The sequence below is a fragment of the Crocodylus porosus genome, unplaced genomic scaffold (assembly GCF_001723895.1).
Source record: "Crocodylus porosus isolate Cpor-Errol unplaced genomic scaffold, CroPor_comp1, whole genome shotgun sequence".
Classification (NCBI taxonomy): Eukaryota; Metazoa; Chordata; order Crocodylia; family Crocodylidae; genus Crocodylus; species Crocodylus porosus.
In genome coordinates this window covers 17,412,074-17,436,130 of record NW_017728925.1, presented here as the reverse complement: position 1 = coordinate 17,436,130, position 24,057 = coordinate 17,412,074, and the positions used below count along the sequence as shown (strand labels likewise).

Sequence of the window (24,057 nt, the reverse complement as noted above, 5' to 3'; positions counted from 1 at the left end):
GCTCAGGTCCCTTCCAACCCTACTAACTATGAAACTGAATGGTAACGGAATTGTCTTTTTACCCTCTGGACCAGAGAGTTACAGTAAACAACTTACTATATAATGACCCTGTAGGAATTTTATCTTGATATCCTAAATTAAATAAGGCAAGTCTGTCCTAATTGCTGCCAAACTGTTAGAAGAGTGCATTAAAATAATTGGACACAAGTATGTTCCTCTAGAGTTTTCCTAGTATGTTCCTCTAGAGTTTTTGATTGTGAACACTGAAGTAGGAAAGGGTCTCATCTTGAACAGATCTTGTCTAAGAAAACAGTCACATATCTCAAATTTGGATGTGTGGTCATATGAGGCTGCAGTTACAGTGGTCATTGTGTTGAAGCCCTGACAGTCCTGAAAACATGCCAAGATCAATTTTGATGAAGGGGGTTTATTGCTTCTTTTGAAGACTTCCTCATTGAAAGAGGCAATAAAAAGGATAGACAGAAATGATAATTTGTATGTGTTTGTATTTGATTTTTTTCAAAAACCTACTTGTGTTGACCTGTATTAAGTGTGATTTTTTTTTTCTATTTTTAAGCCACAACCAAACAGCAAATATAAAACAAGTATGTGCCGAGATCTGCGACAGCAAGGGGGATGTCCACGAGGAACTAACTGTACATTCGCTCACTCTCAGGAAGAGCTTGAAAAGTAAGTGTGGAAAAGGTGCTGTTGTTTCAGCTAGATTAAAACCACTTCCATGAAATTTTGGAAGTCACTTCCTTTGTGAGTGAATTTTGAGAGATCCTTGAATTGCAAGGTACCTGGTTATGCAAATTAGAGCTTTTAAATTTAGCAGCATCTGTAAAGCAGTTGTTATCGTTACCCTTGCTCAATTCCTTTCACAGAAAAAGCAAAATGCTCCAACATAAGATTGGCTCTAGGCCTGGTACCTGCAAAAGATCCATCTCCGTATCCATTACAGATGTGCTACCAATTGGTTTTAACTGAGTGAGGAATAAAGGTCTGCCTGTTTTTACCAGCTACATAGTGGGCAACTTCATAAAACTGTTTTACACAGACCTACTACCAGATGTCCCATGGAGGAGCTGTTGGTCTTTCATGATAGTGATGTGTATATTGACTTTGCAGTTATTTCTCCCCATTTTAGCTTCAGCATGAGCAGTAGTTTCAAATGCTGAAATATTACCCTTGTTCATTATCTCTTCTTCAAACTGTCTTTGTCCATATAGGTATCGTTTAAGAAACAAAAAAATCAGTGCAACAGTGAGAACCTTCCCTCTTCTAAACAAAGTTGGCGTAAACAGCACTGTTTCAACCACAACAGGAAATGTAATCTCTGTCATAGGAAGCCCTGAAACAACAGGGAAGATGGTGCCAAGTACTAATGGGATTGCAAGTCTGGAAAGTGGTGTTCCCCAATTGATTCCCCGCTGTGCTGACACTTCCTTAAGATCTTTGGAGAATGTCAAGAAAGGGGGGAAATCTGGAGCCAATGGTCACAACGTCTCTGGATCCCCTACAGAATCATTATCTGAAAAGTATGTATTGCTGCAGGCTGAAATAACTGGCTCTGATATACTAATGGCAGCAGTTTTGCACTTTGCCAGTCACAACATGCAGAAGATAACTGACAGGGTCTCAGTTATGTTTGTGGATCATGAGCAATGGATACTGAGCTGTGGTTCTGTTTTGCATTCTCCGCATGAACTGAGGAAAATTGTTTTCTTCTTTTCCCCTTTCTCCGTGACTAAAATAGTCAGTTTTTCACTAATGCACAAAATGCAGGCTGTACATTTCCAAAAATCTGCTACAGCTTGTGTGCAAACACAGTCAGCGATATTCCAAGGGGCACAACAGTGCCTACTGGAGGCCAGAGCTGTGCTGAGGAAGAAGGGCTTATTCAGGGAGCGGTATTAACTACGGGGAGGGAAAGAGAGGTGCATTGGAGATACTCACTTGTATAATTGTGCAAGGTTTGCTATAGCAATGGCAATGTCATTTTGTTTTCAAAAAGGCTTTGGACCCAAGCATCACATGCCAGTGTTAATGCTTTAAGTTTAGGGCATGTTTTAAATCAACTTGTGTATCATGTGTAAAATGGCAGTATCCATCCCTCCTCATCCCTTCTGCTCACCTATGTTTCAGCCTCATATTTAATGTTCCATTGGGCTGTTCAGTTTAGGAAAAAAATAATTGCATACAGAATTTGACAATTCTTTATGATACAGTAGTGCATAATAGTTGTTGGAGCTCCAAATATCAAAAATGTTTCTTTGGAGTCATGAAGGTTTTCCAGATATCTGACTTTAAAGCTGTTTGGACAGTTCTTCAGACAGCACTCAGCCTGCGGCCAACATTTCAGCACCTCTCTGTCATTACCAGAACATGCTTATAACTGTTTCTTTTCAGGGATGGTATCTGAGCTGTAAGTACATACCAAAAGGGTTAGATCAGCTTATGAGTGCATGATGTTACCTTGAGAAGAAAGTGTACTGGCTGTGAAAAATAATGAAATTCAATAAGAGTTTCATAGGAAACACCTTGTAATACTGGAGCATATTGCATTGTGACTTGCAGCTGACTGAGTGAAATAATGGGAGATGTATTTGATAATTCTTTTGCAATCTGTTTCAGTAAAATTGGCTCTCCACCCAAGACTCCTGTAAGCCAGGCAGCAGCTACCTCAGCTGGTCCTCCTAATATTGGAACAGAGATGAATTCTGTGCCTCCAAAATCCAGCCCATTTGTACCCAGAGTACCGGTCTATCCTCCACATTCTGAAAATGTTCAGTATTTTCAAGATCCGCGTGCCCAGATGTCCTATGAAGTTCCACAGTACCCACAGACGGGTGAGTAACATAGAGCTGTTCTGTGGCCAATCCTTCACTTTTGCATGGATATGCTTGGACATGTGTTTAAACAGACTTCAGGCTGGAATGATTTGGGTTATTTTTGAAGTTCTCAGCTGAATCTGTTTTTTTTTAATGGGACAATATAATCCCTTTTACTGCTAAGAGTGGGTGGGCCAGTAGTCTGTTCTGGCATTGCAGTTCTTGTCTGTGCACGCCATGTGTTGTGGGAATTGTATGTCTCAACAGCTAAAACAGTTCAGATTTCATGGTCTCCCATTCCCTTCTGTCCCTTAGTACTCAGTTACCTTTAATCAGATTTGCTCTCTACAGTCTTGTTCGAGTCTGAAGTAATATCCCAAAATGCAGAAAGAAGGCACCAAATTGTTGTAATTGTTTTTCCTATTGCCTGGGCAAATCACCTTCCTGGGTCAGGGTAGGTGAATACTTGAGTTCCTTCATATCCTTCTAATGGTACAGTACTAAATGTCCTTTAGGTATCCATTCAAACAGAGCCTAAGTACTAAGCTTTTCAGTTCCTTAGTAAGGAGAAAAACAGAATGTAATGGTAATGGGGCCAACAGAGTGAGCATCACTGCCTTAAACCTAAAATGTTTTTCTGTATTAACACATCTCAGTGTATGCTTTTAGGCTTCTTAAGGTATGTATCCAGCTAATATATAAACATGTGGGTTCAGTATGGAGAGGGAGAGCAAAAGTACCACCTGTCCTGGTAAGGTTCTTAAAAATATCACAGCATGGAGGAATGTAGAGCTTGTCTGCCACCTACTTCTAGCTGGGTGAAAACACTGCCAAATTGTCAGCTCTGCTTCTGTAGACACTGTGTTCTTACGCATGCGCTGTACATCCACAGAATAGTGACAGGATTAAAATGGGTGTATAGAAACAAGACGCTTGGATCTGAAGCCAGATTTGAGTGCTACTTACATTTTTAGAACTGCTTAAAATTCTAGGTCATGTGAGACCACATTAAATATGCCTTTCTCCAATTTTCAAGGATACTACGCACCACCTCCAACAGTACCAGCTGGTGTGGCTCCCTGTGTTCCTCGCTTTGTGAGGTCCAATAACGTTCCAGAATCCTCCCTCCCACCTGCTTCCGTGCCATATGCTGATCATTACAGTACATTTCCCCCTCGAGATCGACTGAATTCTCCTTACCAACCTCCTCCTCCGCAGCCGTATGGACCAGTTCCTCCTGTCCCTTCTGGAATGTATGCCCCAGTGTATGACAGCAGGCGTATCTGGCGTCCACAGATGTACCCAAGAGATGATATTATTAGGAGCAATTCTTTACCTCCGATGGATGTGATGCACTCATCTGTCTATCAGACATCATTGCGTGAGAGATATAACTCTCTGGATGGGTATTACTCTGTGGCTTGCCAACCTCCAAGTGAGCAAAGGACTGTGCCTTTACCAAGGGTAAGTGAGAGGGGAAAAGAAAAGGTTGTAAGTGTGGCGTTAAAATGCATGTCAGAAATCTAATAGCATAAGTATCCCAAAACTGTTTTCATGCCTTGGGTTTAACCCATGTTACTGACTTACTGCATAAAAGAACAGCTTCTCCTCTTGTCTCTACAAGTGTCTCAGGGATCATCAGTGGAAAATCACCAGGGAATGAGGGGAGAATGGAGTCCTGAATGTATCCCATAATCCACAGACCATAATTAAACCTGGAAATTGCACCCCCCCACCCCCCCCACACTGAATGTTTATAACACCCTGCTCTAATTCTTGCCATTCCCCATTCTTGCCCTTATACCTATTTTTATGCCTTTTTACTTGTGCTGACAGCTAAGAGATCAGGAGAAACTCAGATCTGCTGAACATTCATGCATTAATTCCTTCCTGCTGATTGAATTTTAATTTATTATTTGGTCTAGGAGCCTTGTGGTCACTTGAAGACCAGTTATGATGATCAGTTACGACGAAAGCCAGAGCAATGGGCACAATACCACGCACAGAAAACCCCTCTTGTATCCTCAACACTTCCTATGGCAGCAACATCTCCAACACCACCTTCTCCTCTCTTCAATGTGGACTTCAGCACAGAGGTGAGAAACCCAAGGAGTTTGTGGTACTTGTCCTTCCTAATTTAATAAACTAACTTGTTGCACTTAAGCAATAGGGATGTTCCATTCATCACCTTTAATTCTATTAGAATCGAGTTCCTTTTCCTGAAAATGAAGGGGCATATCTCCTGATGGAGGTATTAAGCTGATGCACTGAGAAATCAAAAAAAAGGAAACAACTGTTTTAAGTAGGGTAACATAAAGGTAATTTAGTAGTATTGAATTATGTTAACTTTTCATTCAGACTGTTGTATCATAGTCCAGAACCTAGTATAGAGCCTCACAGTGAACTTACATTTAGTTAGAATCACAAATCATCCAGCAGAAGGCTCACAAACGCCAATTTTGTAATTAAATGTGATAAGAGCTTCTTTCTTTTATGAACCTTCAGGTTTCTGTGTCAAGCACAATGCATGCATTTCTATTAAGAACCCTCCTGTTTTATAGTCTTATTCTTAATGCGTTAGAACATGATGCAGATTTAATCATGTCGCATATGTTGCCAGAGTCCCCAAAAATATGTATATTAAAATGAAAAGGTGCATAAGGCCCTGGTAAAATATTGTCTAGATACGTGATACAATTGTAGCAAAATGGGAAAGGGTTTAGGAAATAAATGTATAAGAATTTGTGATATAAAGACTAAAGTAATCTTGGAGTATTTCTTTTCTATACATGTAAGAAAATGCACAGAATCTAAAAGCAGCTTAAAGTATATAGTATTAAATGACTTTTTAAGCCTAGTCATAATAAATACATGTTTTAAGGGGTAAGGATGGTCACAGATCTGGTTAGCCTTTATTCAAACAGGAGATTAAGAGTTTTATTTCTACCAAGATTTGCTTTACATACTTTACCAAAGGAAAAAACTGGATTTTGCTCAAGCTCTATTTTGAAGATTTACTACAGCTACAACCACTGAAAACTACCCATTAATATAACACCACTAGTTTCATCCGGTGCCTTTGGTAGGCAAAACTTACCCTGACAAAGTTTAGCCTTGTGCAAAAGCAGTACACAGCACTGGAGTACAATGTGGCTTAGAGTGGTTTACCCAGTTCGCAATGGAGATTTGGTGCAGCTGCACCAGTGGCTGGTCACTGATGGCTAAAACTGATGTAGACCCCTAGGGTAGGTAAGTCTTTAAACTACCTAAAGAGATTTGATTTAATTGTTAGTAGCAGAACCCCCAACCCTCTTTTTTCCTGTATGAACATTTCAAAGCTGAGTTCCCTCTGTTTTATTTTCCTTTTCCAAAGTTTTCAGAGAGTGTTACTGACTTGAGTGGTACTAAATTTGAAGAAGACCATCTTTCCCACTACTCACCCTGGTCCTGTGGCACTATTGGCTCCTGCATAAATGCTATCGATTCAGAGCCCAAGGATGTAATCGCCAATTCAAATACTGTGTTAATGGTATGGCTGTTTTGCAAGTTTCTTCTTTTTGATAGGACTTGCTGCAAGTGTTTTGTGTTTGATTGTCAGGTTTTTGTCAATCAAAAATGTTGACAAACTGAAATACTATGAATGGAGGTTAAATTAGTTCAACTTATTTTAAACTGTTTAGAATAGTTTCCCCCAGCTATGTATACAGACTCTCCTCTTAGTGAAATAAACATGCAGTGTTTTGAATAATTAATGCTTTTAGGCTTGAGAGAAATTATTTCTCTGGGAAATCAGTTTAAGTAAAGCTTTGTGTTGGCCACAACTTTTTCAATAGCTGATATGAAAATTAATAAAGAATGTAGCAGTTTATAATGCAGTAAATCAGGACTCCTGTTCCTCAGACTTCTTTTATTAAAATGAAGGAATTGACAAGCATGATGCCATATAAATAAGATTTTATAAAATCTGACTGCACTCAGTGGTTTCTTCTTCTACCAGTAAACACACAATGCTTCCAATTTCAGAGGTATCTAAATAGTGTAATAGTGTCTGGATACTTTTGTATAGCAGACTTGCCAGAATAATGTGGGCAAGATATTCAATTTAGGGCAGACGTTTCCGCTGGATAAATAAGGTTCCTGATAGTTTTAAGCAAAATAGTCCATACTGCTGAAATAAACTCTTCTTTTTTTTTTTGGTGTTCAACTAGATCTATTGCTTGTTTATCCCTATTTTAGAGAATCTTTATTCTGAACTTCAGTAGAGAAGAAATGAAAAGGCTAAAACTTGTGCCACATTGCGTAGAACTAGGATATCCTGCATGAACGTTAATCTTGGCTGCAGTGCATACATAGGTCACTTACATAAAGCTAACATTTTATTCCATTACTGTTGTTTCCCAAAATGCAGGGCTGGGCCTGTTAAAATGTCATTGGGATGCACATATCCTCATAAAATAAACAACTTAAAATGTAGAGAAATGTAACTGAATGAAAATAAAATACAACCTTGTTTTATCTGACTGAAGCTGAGTACACAAAATTAACTGAGGCTTGAATAAACTGCGGAATAAAAACAAGTTGCCACATAGCAAGGGAGATGACCTTGTTTTTGATAAATAAGCTTTTCTCTGCATTTGTTTTCTGTTCTGGTATGATCCAGGGAGGTGGCTGCTAGCACATTCCCCACCACCAGGGTAACTGTGTCTCTGCCAGCTCCACCCTTCCTTCTTCCAGTTCTAGAACTGCTTGAAAGAATATTGGAGCATCATGCAGGGATGGCATTTTGAAGATATTCTACACAAGGGGCGCATTACATGAGCCGCCTACTGTGTAGTTGTTACTGCGCAGTCATTTAGTACTTGCATAACCAAGTACCAGTGTTACTGCACAGTAGCATCCCAGCACAGTTGCCTAGTGACGCTTACTGCTCAGTATCTTGTTACTGTTGTGTAGCAGTGTCAAGTCGCAGTTTGTGCCCAGTGAGGCTACTGCATAGTAGTAGCAAGCTAGTCCACAGTATGCGTCTTGTGTAGACGTGCCCAATGAGAGGAAATTATAGTTTTAAAATATATATCAATATCTATATACAGATACGGATGCGTGTGTGTGTGTGTGTGCACTATATATACAGTGTGTATATCTATATAGATATAGATATCTGTGTATATCTATATATAGATATAGGCGAATATCTATCTAGAGACAGAGACAGACACAAATGTATAGATAGCAATATGTATTTCAAAACTATAGTTTCCTTTCATATCCAAACCCTTTCCCCCATATGCCCTGCTTCACTATCAGTTGCTCTCTGATAGACAGTTAGCTACTGAAAATCCATTATGTAAGTTGCTATGTCTCTTCCCAGCTTGCTAGTTGTAGGAGCAGTCATGTTCAGCAGTGGTTATTTTGATAACCATGGCCTTCTGAATTAGCTGACAGATTGAATGGAAATTCAGTCCCTTGCATTCCTTTTCCCTCTCTCCTCAACATGTAGGATTTGGACAGTGGAGATGTTAAAAGGAGAGTGCATTTGTTTGAAACTCAAAGAAGGGCAAAAGAAGAAGATCCTATCATTCCCTTTAGCGATGGACCGATCATCTCCAAGTGGGGTGCAATCTCCAGATCATCTCGCACAGGTTATCACACAACAGACCCTATTCAAGCCACTGCTTCCCAAGGAAGTGCTACTAAGCCCATAAGTGTATCAGGTATAGTAAACGTTTGTTGTTACTACCACAGCAGCATTCGGATAATTTTTATGACCTGCTAATAACTGCACGTGCACAGAACTACAGTGTATGCATATTCTGTGATGAGAACTAGGAAGATGCTAAATTATACGTTAATTTGTTATAGATTATGTCCCATATGTCAATGCTGTTGATTCAAGATGGAGTTCTTATGGCTCAGATTCTACTTCATCAGCACGCTATATAGAACGGTATGAACTTTGTTTGGCAATTTAGTTACTCTAAACATTCCAGGCATGTGGAAAAAATATCTGAGACTTAAATAGACACACTTATTTTTAAAAGTAGCAAATACTTTACATTCGTGGCCTTATGCTTCAGAAGAAAGAGGCTAAAAATGAGTTAGCCATTAAACCCTCATTAGTAGAAGTAACAAGCTGGAATGGCCTAATCAAAGGACTGGGAATCAGGCACTTTTGAGTTGTAATCTCAGCTGTGATATTAGCCCATCAGTGTCCTTAAGCCATTTCCATAACCTCTCTGTCTTTGTGTCCCTATACTTGCTTTCCTTAGAGGTGTGTTGCAAAGCATGACTAAGGGATGTTGGAAAAGAGTTAAGTATTATTTGATGCACACCGCTTTTAACCAAAAGAATAGGATGGTTAAAAAGCAAAGTCTGAGGTGTTAATGATGAAAGGAAATGTACATTTTGCTGCATGTGAGAATAATGCCTCCGTTTATGTTTTAAGGGATAGGTTCATAGTGACAGATTTATCTGGTCACAGAAAGCATTCCAGCACTGGAGATTTGCTGAGTATTGAACTACAGCAGGTAAGACTATTTACACCATGCATAAAACTTTATTCAATATAAAGTCTTTCGTATGACTTGTATCTTACTGTGCTTTAGAAAATTAAATATTACAATTGCTAAGTGATTAATCAGAGAGGGTGAGCTAGGGCCTGGTCCTATATACCATACCAGGTGTAGGCTTAGTAACATGAGCAATCCTATTGATTTCAGTAGAGTCACTTCTGATAGAAAGCACTATGCCAGCTAAGTGCCTCTGCTGGCACCTAGCAAGAGTTCAGTCACTGTGATCAGAGAAGAGAGAGTGCTTTTCCCCAGTGTGGAGCAGTATTTTGTGGGTGATGAGCATACTGAATTGCTTAGAGAGAGAACTGCTGTGTATGTGGGGAGGCTTGTTTAGCAGTCTGACAATACAAGATTTATATGTAGCTTGTACATGTAGTTTATGTTTTTCTCCACAGGCCAAAAGTAATTCATTGTTACTTCAGAGGGAGGCTAATGCGCTAGCCATGCAACAGAAGTGGAGTTCTCTAGATGAAGGCAGTCGCCTTACCTTAAATCTTTTAAGCAAGGAAATTGATTTGAGGAATGGTGAGGTAAAGAAAAGGGTGACTGGGATGAAACAGACAATTGAGGTTTTGGGGCATTTGCTTGGAAAAGTTAAAGTTTAATATATTTATAACCTGTTCTGTTCAAAGAATTTGTTGCATCTCCAAATGGTTACCTCTCTGAGAGTGAGTAGATGTATTTGTTATGCTGCCTCTTGTTAAACAGGAGCTTAATAATGGAGGAAATTAATAGGAATGAGTTCTGCTTTATTGTGCAATTGTAGATACATGGGGACGTAGATGCTCTTTCTATAGATAACTGGAATATATAGATAACCTGGACATGGAAGAGGGAAAGAGTCACCATCCATCAGTGCTCCAAACATTTACGCAGTGACAAGGAAGTGATTTGTGTAGGATCTGATCATACAGTCTCTGCACAATCTCTGCTCATTGCTCCAGTTGTGGGCGATATAAATTCAGTACCTCAACCAGTGAGCTGTGTAGATTACTTTCCAACATCCACATTCTTCTCTTCATTAAATCACTCGGAATGTAAGCGGGATCCTCTCTATTTCCAAGGATACTGTTGGTATCCAAGTGGTTCTCCCATTTTCTCCTACCCCACCCTTCTCCCACATCTCAGGAATCTGGATTATAACAGTACCTGCCACCTTCACTTGAATTCTTGAGCCGTGTATACAGCAGGTGAACGTTGCTTTATTGTTTACATTGTGCACTTTTTAAATGTTTTGGCAGAGTGACTATACTGAAGACAGTGCAGATACAAAGCCAGATCGAGACATTGAATTAGAGCTTTCAGCCCTTGATACTGACGAACCTGATGGACAGGGTGAACAAATAGAGGTAATGTAAAAGAGCTACGTGTTTGAAACGGGCACAGGGTTCTTTCCACTAGTTGTTCGGCTATTTCTAGAAGCTTGACCTTGTAAAGTGAAGGACTTTTTAGTAAGAAATTGGTTTGGGTACCGTTTCATCAGAGAAATTTGTCCCCACCTTTCTACTGCTCTGGGATTATGAACATTCTCTAGTGGCAAAATTTCTTTTCTTTTCTTTTTGGTAGCTATTATGTATCAGAAATAATTGCATTTTCCCAATATGTAATCACTAGATAGACTTTAAATGTAGTAACATTTATATTAAAACAGGTCATTTAAAGGACATTTTTAATTGACTAGTTTCTAATGATAAAGACACTTGTCATTTCCCTCTGTATTATTCCTGTTGTCTCCACCTTCTCTTTTTCTTTCATAGTTGGCTTCTTGACACAAAGCTTTCTCCTTAAACATTTCCTTCACTTCTGAAAAGTCACACAGTGTTCCAGTGTTCTTGTTTCATACCACCCAAAAGGATTATAGTCTTTCTTTTAAGCAGTCATATGTTCTAAAGGAATAGCGATCCCTATCACTAAGGAATTGGATAACACATGCTGTTTCTTCCAGTTTCCATGCCTTTGTTTTTGCTTTCACTTGTTATGTATGGTACTGAGTTCCTGTGAACTGTAATTACATTGAGTTTTATTGGCAAACCATGAGAGTGAAACTTATTTCCAGGAGGAAGAACGTAGAGGAAAGAATTATTTGAGGAAGAATGTAGATTTTACTACTTGTACTCTCAGCTTTGTGCTTTGTTTGCTTTCCCTCATGTTGAGAACAGCTCTTCATTTTTCACTAACTACCCATCCCATTTGCTACCCTAAAACCTATTTCTTTCTTTTGCCACTGACCTCCACATCATTACTGCCCTTTATCACCATTTTTCTTTAGTAATTGTTTTCCCCTTAGTTGTTCATCTGATTTGAGCTGTAAGGTTCTGATTCGGGGGACATTTTCTTAACATACAGAAATGCTTTGTGCCCACACAATACCCCATAAACACTAACATAGAAACCAGGTATAGTAATGTGTTTGGCCTGCCTGTGATAGCAGAATGTCATGAACTTCTAGGCAGTTTATCAGCACTGCTTCCAGATGCAAATGGTGATTTGTGGCAAGAAGAGAACTACAGGTGGTGGGCTAGTCTGAGCCACTCATTATTCTTTGCTAATTAGTTATGATTAGTGATCGTGCTCAGTATTTTCAGGAGAGGCTGCCAGGAAAATTTTCTCTGAGAGGAAAGAGTTCACTTCTGTGGAGTCAGCGTCCACGTTTTGGAATAGCCTGGGCTTGTTTAACTTCAAGGCTTGCTAAAAGACCTTGACTCTGAGCTTTTGAGGCCTGATGATGATGCATGCTAGGTGGGGAGGATGTCTGGGCAGAGCTCTTCTTTTTTGAATTGGGGTTCAGTTTTGTTGGGGATTAACTGTAAATGTAAATGGGATCATTTAAAAATGTTGTTAAAAGGTATCTAGTGTACACAATAGTCAATTCTTTTATATGAAATCAAAACAAATAAAAAAGTCTTGCAAAAAGAAGAGATCCAGAATCACTACATAAAATAAGTTGTTCTACCAAAGTAGTGACAGTATTGATGGAGAATTCTGCCATCTTTCCTTAGGAAATCCTGGACATACAGCTAGGTATCAGTTCACAAGAAGATCAGCTGCTCAATGGGACAACTGTAGAGAACGGTCATTCACTAAAGCAGCGCCAAAAGGAACCTTTGGAGCAGAAGAGACAAAGTTTAGGTGAAGACCTTGTGATTCTGTGAGTGTTAGAGAAACAGCAGCATCAGAATAGTTAATGACATGAGAATGTAAAGAGGAACCGCTTACTCTCTCTTGCCTTTTGAAACATCTGCATTATGTCCGCATGATAAAGTGGGAGGGAGTGTTAAAACAGAAAATAGAAAGGTTTGGTCCATCAGTTTGAAAACCACAGAAATTGTTACATTGTTTTTATGCACTTTAATGCATTCTGGCTATCTAAGGAAGCAGTCATAATTACCAAAACCAGTATTTTTCATGTGTTCCCAAAATACAGTAAAAGCAAACTTCTTTTTATACTTACCAGAGTTTAGAAAAACTAGTCTCAACAGGGTTAGCATTAAGCTTTAACTAGCATTCATTTTAGTACCAAGAACATTTAAAATACATTGCTGCAATGATCTATTCTAGACTATTTTAACAGCTTAATTTGGCCTTTGAAAATGAAATGATCTACATGTCACTTTGTGAGGACATTCTTCCATAGTAACACATTCTGCTTCTGTCACTAGATGCCATTTATTTTCAGTGTTTACCACATTTAACACCCACAGTTTATTTACTACTGTTTCTGCATGAAGTTGAATATTTGTATAACTTGTTTTTCCCCTCAGGGAGGAGCAGAAAGCAATCCTGCCCGTAACTTCTTGCTTCAGTCAGCCCATCACAGCATCTGTTAGCAGTGCAAGCTGCCTGCCCATCAGCACATCAGTCAGTGTTGGCAGCCTCATTTTGAAAACTGCTCACATTATGTCTGAGGATAAAAACAACTTTTTAAAGCCGGCTGTGAATGGCAAGATGGTTAACAGCTGAAACTCATTCATCTTTCCAGCTTGTGACCACGCCATGGAAGCATTTACACTAGCTTTTTATATATATATATATAATATATATTATATAATGTATATTTTTTTTAAAAAAAATAATATTGGGGTCATCCATTTCCTGTGGACTCTTTGATACTTCAAGCCCCTCTCGCATTAGCATTCTGAAAAATAAACTTACTTTACTAGGATAAGGCGTTCACTTTCCACAAATGAATGGAATCTGGACATTGTTTTACTTAAGCTTAAAGCAGCTTTTTATGAGTTTGTAGCAATCTGGTGCAGTAACTGAGCCATTCTTGTTTAAAATGGCTTATGTAGAAAATTAACAACTCAGTTATTTAAACTAGCAGGATCCTACAGTGATACATCTAGTGAAAGTAAAACTAACTTATTTGTCTCTGTTTTGTTTTATGAAAGAGGAACTTGCATCTTGTTGCAGCTGCTTTTTCTTGAGGTGTGGAACTTTGCATGGAATATTGTTTCCTGCTTGAAGAGTGAGAAATAGGGATTTGTAATCTAGATTTTTATAGGGTTAACACACTTTAGCTTTGCACTACTGCATTATATGCAGGACTGTGATGCAGTGCTCTGTTGCAGCTTTTTATTTCTTACTGTTTGTGTTTTCTCATTTCCGCTTTTAGTAGTGTTGATATTTATACACAGGCTACTTGTCCAAGTAAAGATAAATATAAGTAAACCAAGTGCCTAAGTCCTTCAGCTAATGTACTAGGTATTGATTTCTCCAAATTATATGCAGAACTCTTTTTAACCATATTGACAGATTATGCACTAATTTGACAGTGTAGGTTTTGTTTAATTTTGTTTTGTTTTTTAAATGTAATCCTTCACCTGCTTTTACAGAATCCAGATGACATGGAAAAAGTATCAGGTGCTCTTGGCTTTCCTGTGAAAACCCTGTACGTAGTGTTTGCACTGACTAACAAGATGGTATTGCTATTTTTTTTTTATTTAAACTAAATAGTGAGGTTTTAGAAACTCATTACATTGTCTTTTTAAATACTGTTAATCATAACTTTTTATTCAGGTTTAATTTTGCTTGTTCATTATCCATTTATTTTCAAAAGGCCTTGAAAATAAAATAGTATAGCATTATCTGACCTTCAGAAATACTGAAAAATACATGAATTTGTGCCCTGCTAAGATGTGACTGAAAATCCTATTATGTCAACTAATATAGATATTCATAAACACAGACAACCTAGAGCTCTGGGCATAATTTCTTCTCTGACATTTAAAAATTCAGTCACCCTTTTAGAAATGAAAGCAAGACCCTCTCTTCTAGTGATTAATATCCTATTGTTTGTACTCGTCTATTTCTTTCTGACAAGTTTTACATTTTTTTATGTTTTTTATTAACTTCTGTGAAGTTGTTTACTCTGAAAATTGTACTGGAATATTTTAAGCCAAGCTGACTTTTCACCAGGTGTACTGTACGTAAGGGCTTTTCCTGCTAGCAAAATGCTTAAAGAGGATCATGTTACTGGTCGTCTGAGTTGTTATTTTACAAAAATCACAGATATGTGTCAGATAACATTTTGATAACTGTTTTGTGCACGTTTCTGGGGGGTGGGGGTTAGCATTTCCCTGAGGGTTGTTGATTAGACTACGTAAATATTGGTGTTAGATATCTCTCTTAATGAACATGTCCATGAAATAATTATGTTGTAAATATACCTGAAAACCCAAGGGTTAGTTTTGATATTCTGGTATCAGTATGGAAGATCTTACACATTTATTTAATACTAAATGTAAAGAGATGTTTGTAGAAATAATGGTGAAGTAGCCTTTTCTTAATTTCCTTAGGCTATTATTGTATCTTCCCGATAGCCAGTGCCACCTCAGCTCTACTGAGACTGATACTTTGTTTCACTTTGCAACTTGAGATGATTAGGCATGAGAATAAGACCATCTTTGTCACCTTAACTTATTTCCTGTTGATGTTGCAAATTAACATAGAATGTTAGACATGAATATGATTGTTGTATATTTTATATCAAAACCATTCTGTAAATATGAATTTTTATTACTTTTTAAACGCTTCCAAAATACTTTTATTTGCTGTATGTAATTCCAAAAAAAAAAAAAAAAGATATGCAAACCAGTATGTCTATTTCATGGATATTTAAACAGTGAGATCTTCCATGTTGAAGGTGATGTAATTTTTTTAAAAAGATTTTTAAATTTTAAATTGCTATTTTGTTACAAAAATAGAGAAACTATAAAGGTTTGAGAAGTCCTTATTCGCCCTCAGGGAAAGAGCCCTCTGTGCACCAGAACTCCACAGAACATCTTCAGCATGATCTGAGGGTGAATATATACTACATAAATTGATCTTGTGTATTTACCTTAACTTTTTAATTTTAAAATTGCAACTTTTAAAACTTGGTTGTGCTCTGCTGGAGGGGGATTGGGATAAGCTGCTTACACACATTTGTCTGTTTGTCCAGTAAAATTACATCAGTCTAACATATTCTTGCCAACCTTATTGGCATGTCTTAAGAACAACTATATTTATATAGGCTTGTCTGCAGCAGGAGGTCCCATGATACAGTAGCTTTCTAGAAAGACCACATACTTCATATGAAAAGAAGTCAGTTCTGGGCTGAGGCTAGTTTGTGTTGAATCTTTGATATCTGGAATGGCAGACAGAATTGTGTGGGGTTTTTAATAGCGTGCCAACATTGTCATACAATTTTAACACTGCTTATGTGACCTTGCCATGAAACTGCCTTCCAGTGCCATGACCCAAAGAAGCTACGGTTGGGAATCTAGTTTTGGCTTTCCGTTTTTGGTAAAGTTTCATCCCTTGACCCCACACAAACTAGTATGTGTTTATAGGTATTGTTGCAAATCAGGTGCCTTTGGGCAATGGAAGGGCTAATTTTCTGACATGAAAATAGTGACTAATCTTCATGTGTGGCCATAGCATCTCCCATTTATTTTTTTGGCCTAATTTATTATGCTGTCAGAAAAAGGCCCATAGAAGACTGGGGAGAAGAGAGTGGCTTTTTTGCATTGCTCAGACAAGCATCTTTTTTTCCTGTAGAGGTACAGCAGGGATTTCACATGCCAGGGATACAGAAATTGTATCAATAACTAAGTTCAATTGTGTTGCCTCACAACCTGGATTCATTCCTTGTTTTGCCTAATTTTCCACATGGATCTTAAATTAAAGATTAATGCTAGTGTCAATATGTCATGGTTGTGTGAGAAAGTAATAAGCTGTACATTCTTAAGAAAATAGATTATAGCAGACTGATTGCTCTGCTGCTGAAATTTTGTTCCTGTAATCGGGTAACAAGGAATTTAATCTTAGTGTTCATGCAGATTTTGCATTTTAGAATGTATACTAGACCCTTCAAAGGAAAGGTTAGACTCTTTGCAAAGCAAACTGGCATTGGTTCTTGATAGGTTATATATAGTGGCACTAAAGTATGACACAGGATAAGGAAAGCAGTTGTACACAGCTGATTGTGTTAAATAAGCTCTCAGTTGCTCTTTATATAAATCTAATTCAAAAAATTTAGTGCTTTGTTAACAGACTTGAAGTTTTAATTTAATCTTATGCTCAAGAGCTGAATGCTGTTCTTGTGTGTTAGTGCACTGGGCTTAGTGAGGTACAAAATAAATAACACACAATGGTCAGAAAGAGCTGGGAAGGAATGTTTAAAAATCTTTTATCAAAACCCAGAACAGTCCAGTAGCGCCTGTTTTTCTTGTAAAAGTACAAATTGTTAAATTCTAACCACTGCTGTAAATAACCCTTATACACAGCAGCATCTTGATCATGTTTGTGAACAGATATTTTTCATCATTACAAATCTGATACAAAATAAATAAAACATTCTATTTGGGAGCATAACCAAATGAGAAATTGATATACAGTACATAAAGTCCATTACTTATAGTTTAGTTTCAACCTTTTTGTTAGGAAATCTCTCTAATGTAGGGACCTCTTCTGCGAGCAGAGCACAATCCATGTGCTCTTGAAAGGACCCACTTTTTTCCAGTATAAATGGACAGCTGTCTCCTTGACGCTAGTGGTCACTGTGCATCTTTTTGCTGGCAAGGGAATGCACTGAGAACTTGTGACCCCCAGGTGTCAATGACAAAACTAAATAAAGCAAAAAAGATCAACATTCCCAATACTTGAGCGACAACTTTTTATTCAAGGAAGATTATCCCTGAAGCTCTTCATCAGCAGTTCATGTTTAACAGAGTTTGAAATTATACAGAGCCTGGCTGCATTTATTACTGCCAAAAGCCAAGGTCATTTGCACATATCCCATCAATTTATCCAGAATAGGTCTCAGTTAATCCGAGGCATGAAAATGCATGCATTTTCTTAGCTGGGCAAACAAGTACATTATACTGTAGTTGTGATACAACACATGTGGCTTTTATTTGTACTGCACATACCCACTGTACAGCCACTCAGAAGTATTGTGGTTAGCTTGCAGCATCTGCTGTCTGCATTTATACTGTTTACTGCATATTCTTTTCCCTGGAAGTTAAAGAAAAATGTTATTTTTTTTCTTGTTGCATTGATTACATTTTATAAATTTGCTTAGCTGGAAAGTTTGGGAAAAGAGGCCTGTTTGTCAATTGTACAACCGATTGTGAAGCTCTAGTGTGAATATTTTTACGTCTGTATTAGACATTTTCTTTGCAAATCTATTGTTCGATTGAAATGTAAATGAAATAAACGATGGTGTACACCCATCATGTATAAAGCAGGCACCATCGCTACGATGGATTTAATGCTCATTTTTATGGCGCATTCTCAGCTTCTATTTAAAACTATAATTTAAAATCTGTAAAATGAAATGGGGATATATGGGGGGGAATAAATTCTATTCCATTTCCTTCAGGTTTGAATTTCCAAATGGTAATGTTTCCCTTTGTGTGATAGGAATAGGATTCAGCGGGGAAGCTAGACCGCAGGGTCTGTAAGGGGGGTGGGAAAGGGGGAGGGGGGGGCTTTGTGACGGTGCTGACTAGCAGAGTGAGTTGTGTGTGTTTGCTGTAGCACTGAAGTGAGGAGGTGTTAGCTTTGGCTGCTCACAAGTAGAGCATCATGGTTTTCAGTGTCGAGAGAAACTCAATGGCAGGAGTTTGCAGTACTTGACCTGTATTTGCATGCACAAAATAAAAACTATTTGTCCACCTGAAGCGTGTGTGCCTCTGCTTGACTACCTCGGACAGCACCGGGCCCAGCACATGCCGTTCACTGCTCTCCACCCTAAAACTTGACCCTCTACACTCGCTCTTTGCTTTCTAGTAGGGGTTATAACGGAGGGAATGACAAACCAAGCGGAAAGCACCCTCCCCCAAATCCACAATGCCTGCACAGTTGGAGTGTGCACGGTCCCTGCACACCTCTCAGCCCACCAGAACCAGGGGTCACACCGTGAAAGAGGTAGCTTAAAAACAGACACAAGAAAGTGGTTTTCCTTTTCCCCCCAGCCTGGCATAGTCCCCTTTCAACAACTCTTCCCCCTCTCCTCCTCTTCCTTGCGCCCTACAGGCAAGGGACGGGACCCAGCACGTGACAGCTTCCGCCTGGGCATGCGCGGCCCGATCCATTCCTGCGTGGGGGGGAGCCATCGCCTCCGCGTTGTAGGAAGTGGTAGCGCCCGCTGGCCTGTACCACTTCGCAAGGGGGGAGCTACTGTGCTCCCTTGCGCGCGCGGGGTGGCACCGTCCCCCTTCCCGCCGTGCTTTGCGGCACCAGTCGGCGTCGGGCGGGGCCGGAGGTGGTTCGGGCGCGCTGAGGTACCGGGGCGGGGGGGGAGTCCGGGCCTGCTCCTCACCCCCGGGTCCTTCCGCAAGGCGGAGGGGTGGGGGGTCACCTCCAGCCCAGCCCCAGGACCCGTCCCAACGGCTTCCTTTGGGCCTAAAACACCTCCGCGGACGGAGGTGGCCCAGCGATCCCTTCCCTGAGGCCCAGCCTCAACGTTCCGCGCTGCAGCCCGAGCCCATTGCTCACTGCTCCTGTTACACATCTGAACGTGTTCAAGAGAGGCGTCCCATAAAATTAAAAAGCTGACTGACTTCATCTGCTTAGAAATAGCTTTTAATTTTTGTTTTTCTGGATGTGTCAGGTTTTCCCAGAGATGCGCAGCATTTCTTTTCCATTCTGGACGCTGCATAGCCCAATTTTCCAGGTTTAGTCACTGATTTTTTTTAAAGCTGAGCCCAGGCCGAAATCAGCTCCCTGCCCTGGCTGGGATTGGAGACCATGCAATCGTTCTCCGTCTTTGCACGGCTGATTTTTTGGCAAGGAAACAAATCGCTATTTTCACATTTTTTTTTTAGAGTAGTCTAAACTGTGAACTTGTTCACTGAATATGCATGTTTGGCTATCTCATAAAATGGGAATATTGCCATTCAGTTACTATTCGGATCAGAATCAGCCGTGGCTGTGAGGTTGATTGTTGCACAAACACTCAGAAAGCGAACAAAAAGAAAAACATGTAACATGTAACTGGACCAGTTCTAGAATCCGAGTCTGTTCTAGGGGGCCAAGGTGAAGTAAAGTAATAACCTTAATTTAAAAAAAAAAAAGTTAGTTTTATGGTATACTTTATTCAGTACAGAAGCAGCTTCATTGTGAAGAACTTCTCAGTGTAGCCTGAAAACAAAAAGGTTGTTTTTTTAGGCAGGGGTAGGAGTTGGTTTATTAAACACACCTGAAAAGATGATAAGCAGATTCACAAAAAAAGGGGCCGTCTGTAACATAACTTAGTTGCGGATGGTCCATGAGCTGCATTCATCTTTTTTCTTTGTGGGGAACATAGGGCCACTGTTGTAAGTTGAGGCTGTTTTGGGTACTGCTGTATGTGTTGGACAGAGAGAGGTGTTGATGTTGACGTATCCATCTTTTAGAGCACAATGACTACTTTGGATGACAAATTGCTGGGAGAGAAACTCCAGTATTACTACAGCAGTAGTGAGGGAGAGGATGAAGACAGCGAGAAAGAAGATAAAGACGAGAGCACCCTTCATGATCCTGTCAGTGGGGAAATGGAGCTAACTGGCGATGGCAGTGTCATTAACACAGGTATCACCACGTAAAGCTATAAACGTTGGTTTTATTTGCAGATGCATTGAGTTTGTCTAGATTTCCTTCCTTCCTCTTGTGCGTTAGTTACGGATTATTTATAGTTGTCATTTCATAGCAAGTGCTTTATTTTTCCCTTTGGTTTCCTGCCTGAAGACTCTTGCAGCTCCTGACAAACAACAGCTTTGTAAGCAAAGCCAGTTAGGTTCTGCCCAAGTGAGACAGGCATGATAGTTCGGGTATCTGTCAAATAGAGTAGTGTAAGCCAGCCACTTGGCATCAGAATGGCTGGCACCCTATATTTGCTTGCTTCTCTAGGACAGACTAAGTTTTATTCTCCTGTACATGTTCCCATCCTTTACTGAAGGGCAGGAATCAGTATTTATAACTGGGACAGCTCTAGATAGAACCATAAATAGCAGTTTCCCCCAGGGCCCAGCAGCCACTTAGTAGCAAGATGTAATCCATCACTGACAATGTCTGCTTTGTTCAGGGGCATATGCGGCTTTAGTCAATTAGCCTTTTTCTGGCACTTCTGTACTTGGGAAGAGGAAACATTTCCATGCTAACCAAAGGAGGATACCTTTGAGCCTTGGTGGTAATGCTTCAAGGAGCGTGGGTATTAGTCTGTATAATGTATTTTTGAGATGGGTAAATTGTGTACAAAGTCTGTGTTATACCAGGAGGAAAACACCAAGAGTAGCTATATGATTTTCTTAGGGACATCAGGATGATCAGTTACTTTCGCCCATTCCTGTGCTTTGTTGCAGCATATCAGGCAGTATACAATAAACCTCCAACATGAGCTGTAATTTGGCTGTGATCTGTACAGTACATTGAAATGCTTTGCATTTTACCTTCAGGTCCAAAAGGCGTCATTAATGATTGGCGAAGATTCAAACAGCTAGAGACAGAACAACGAGAGGAGCAACGCCGAGAAGTGGAAAGACTTATAAAGAAGTTGTCCATGACCTGTAGATCTCATTTAGATGATGATGAGAATAAACAGAAACAGAGAGAGCTTCAGGAAAAACTCAATGGAAAGGTAACATGAGCCACACAGGAGTTAGGAGACAAATGGTTAGCCCTTTTATTTTTCCAACCGCTCGCCAAAATCATGACTTCATGAACCATCCTTGTGAGTTTGGTATGAATTATTGCCTTCTCTCAGACAGGAAAACTAAAGACAGAGGAAGATGAGATCTAAATCCCAGTTATTTAAAGTTTGTGCAGTATTTTAAGGCTGTTCATGTTCCTGTTAAGAACAAGTGACGTGTCCAGGAACACTGTTGGGGTGGGTCTGTGCCAGGTGCTGCCTGTTACTTCCTCAGCGACCATGCATGTATTGTATTAAATAATGGCAAACTTGAGAAACAGTGAAAAAGGCCATAGTGCAACTTTAGCTACTCTGGGCATGTCTACACGTTCACATTAATGTGCAGTAGTTATGCACATTTAGTTTAGTACTTCCTTAATGAAGTTTTAACTAAATGCACCATAAGTACAGCTACTGCACAGTTTTTCTGTGACAGATACTGCACAGTTGCCTAATCACACCGTGCAGTAGCTTATTAACACAGTTTTTGACCGGCATGCTGCTGCAGTGTTATTACTACTATTCAGTTAGCATCTCATGTAGACACACCCTCTGTCTACAAACTAATTTTGTTGTAAAATTAATTAGTTCAGGAGTCCTAGTTGACTGAATTGTGCAATAAACGTATGTTAAAAAATTAACTTAATTCTCCACTGTTATGGACAGTTGAGGTGATCATCATTTAAATACAGTTTTGAGTGCCTATGAGTATAATTGAAATTCTAAAAATGGCACAGGCTGATGTTGTTGTAAGCCAGTGTAGCATGTTATATTAGTTAAAACTGGTCACGATCAGGGCCAAAAGTTAGTTTTACCTTAGGATTATAATGGGGTGGGAATTTTCTGAATTTTAGACAACTGTTGTTTCTTTGAATCAGTTCCCATTTGCTGATAGATATTTTCCACTTTCTGACTCTGCTGCATGATCAAATTAGCTATGTCAAATTGTGTTCCTACACCTAACATAATTGCAAACATTCCTAATGCAGCAAAGGCACAGGCATGGAAAGATGAGACCCATAAAACCCCCTTAATCCCAAATCCATAGGCAAACCAGGAAAATACATTTTTTGTCAAAGGTATTATACATCTGCTATAGAAAAAACCATGAAAAGCTTCTAGAAGGAATTTGAAGGGATAATGAAAAAGACGGTAGAAAAACAAACCGGGTGTCTGACAGTCCCCAGGCACAGCACCCAAATGACTTGCCATTCAGAGGCTGCATTAGCAGCTTACCAGGAGCTTCCACTAATAGCCACAGCTAATGGAATAAAACAGGAACCTGTTGTAATCATTGGCCTCTACAGTCCCGATGTGAGAATGGACAGTAGAATAGCAGGGGGCTCTGGCCTCCATGGCCCACCCTCAGATGTTATTAAAGGTGAGTACTGCTGTAGGCCCACTAGCCACCCTGATTGACATGTTGATTAAATGTAATGTGTACAAGAGTGTGGATTCTTTCTGGCCTCTTTGTGACACTTTTTTTGTATGTCTTGTAGATGACTTTACAAGAGTATAACATGGTTCACGATGCTCAAGACGATGAGGAATTTTTACAGCAGTACAGGAAGCAGCGAATGGAGGAGATGAGGCAACAGTTGTACAGCGGGCAGCAGTTCAAGCAGGTGTTTGACATCACCACTGGGGAAGGGTTTTTGGACACTGTTGATAAGGAACACAAGAGCACGCTGGTCATGATCCATATTTATGAAGATGACATCCCTGGCTCTGAATCCCTCAATGGCTGCATGATCTGTCTTGCTGCTGAATACCCAATGGTCAAATTCTGCCGAGTAAAGAGTTCCCTCATTGGTGCTAGCACTCGCTTTACCAGCAGTGCTCTGCCTGCTCTGCTGATCTATAAGGGAGGCGAGCTAATTGGCAACTTTGTGCGAATCACTGACCAGCTTGGAGATGATTTTTTTGCTGTGGACCTGGAAGCTTTTCTGCAGGAATGTGGTCTGCTCCCAGAAAAGGATGTGGTGCTGCTGACCTCCATTCAGAACCCATCTGCCTGTTTCAGTGAGGACAGTGATCTGGAGATAGACTGAAATAAGCTTCCCAAAGGGCCAGTAAGCTAGGGCTGTATAGCTGGGTGTCCTTGTGCTGTAAGATGTTCATTCCTCCCTGCCTGTGTGTCTCCTTTTGCACTTTGGCTTTTTGCCCATTAGTATTTTGTTTAAACTCCTTTGTTAGCATAATGTAAAGAATCCTTAACATTTTCTTAAATTAATTCAATAAAGGGTGAACTAAAACCTGCCTTATACCTGGTAAAAATGCCATTGAGTCATGTGCACGTGAAGAGAAGTTTTTACATGTGATATCCTGATGTGCTCAGTGAGCTCCCGTTTGCATGGCCAGTCTTCTTGACCCTGCTGCTGGACATGTGCTTTGTTCTGTATAAATGTCCGGAAAGCCTATTGGTGCTGATACAAAGCCCAAGCTTGATAGGCTCTGGGAGATCAGCTTTACCCAGGGCTGAGACACTGCAAGATGATTC

At 39.7% G+C, this 24,057-nt stretch overlaps 2 protein-coding genes across 3 annotated transcripts in view; both read left to right on the top strand.

The window, feature by feature from the left end:
• RC3H2 (ring finger and CCCH-type domains 2) overlaps positions 1–18,570 on the top strand; it is a 31,670-nt gene extending 13,100 nt beyond the window's left edge. The window contains exons 9-21 of one of the 2 annotated variants that reach the window (XM_019540995.1): positions 578–690; positions 1,233–1,541; positions 2,638–2,852; positions 3,871–4,298; positions 4,760–4,930; positions 6,208–6,363; positions 8,332–8,545; positions 8,694–8,778; positions 9,277–9,358; positions 9,799–9,933; positions 10,645–10,752; positions 12,403–12,551; positions 13,165–18,570. In XM_019540995.1, the coding sequence (XP_019396540.1) occupies positions 578–690; positions 1,233–1,541; positions 2,638–2,852; positions 3,871–4,298; positions 4,760–4,930; positions 6,208–6,363; positions 8,332–8,545; positions 8,694–8,778; positions 9,277–9,358; positions 9,799–9,933; positions 10,645–10,752; positions 12,403–12,551; positions 13,165–13,363 (2,364 nt within the window). In that variant the 3' untranslated portion in view covers positions 13,364–18,570. The remainder of the gene's footprint in view (positions 1–577; positions 691–1,232; positions 1,542–2,637; positions 2,853–3,870; positions 4,299–4,759; positions 4,931–6,207; positions 6,364–8,331; positions 8,546–8,693; positions 8,779–9,276; positions 9,359–9,798; positions 9,934–10,644; positions 10,753–12,402; positions 12,552–13,164) is intronic. The other variant, XM_019540996.1, reaches the window with a different exon arrangement.
• Positions 18,571–19,073: 503 nt separating this feature from the next.
• PDCL (phosducin like) lies at positions 19,074–23,821 on the top strand. Its single transcript, XM_019540993.1, has 4 exons — positions 19,074–19,173; positions 20,287–20,461; positions 21,325–21,506; positions 23,057–23,821. The coding sequence occupies exons 2-4, from the start codon at positions 20,293–20,295 to the stop codon at positions 23,606–23,608; spliced, it is 903 nt and encodes a 300-aa protein (XP_019396538.1). The 5' UTR covers positions 19,074–19,173; positions 20,287–20,292; the 3' UTR covers positions 23,609–23,821.
• The last annotated feature ends 236 nt before the right edge of the window (positions 23,822–24,057 follow it).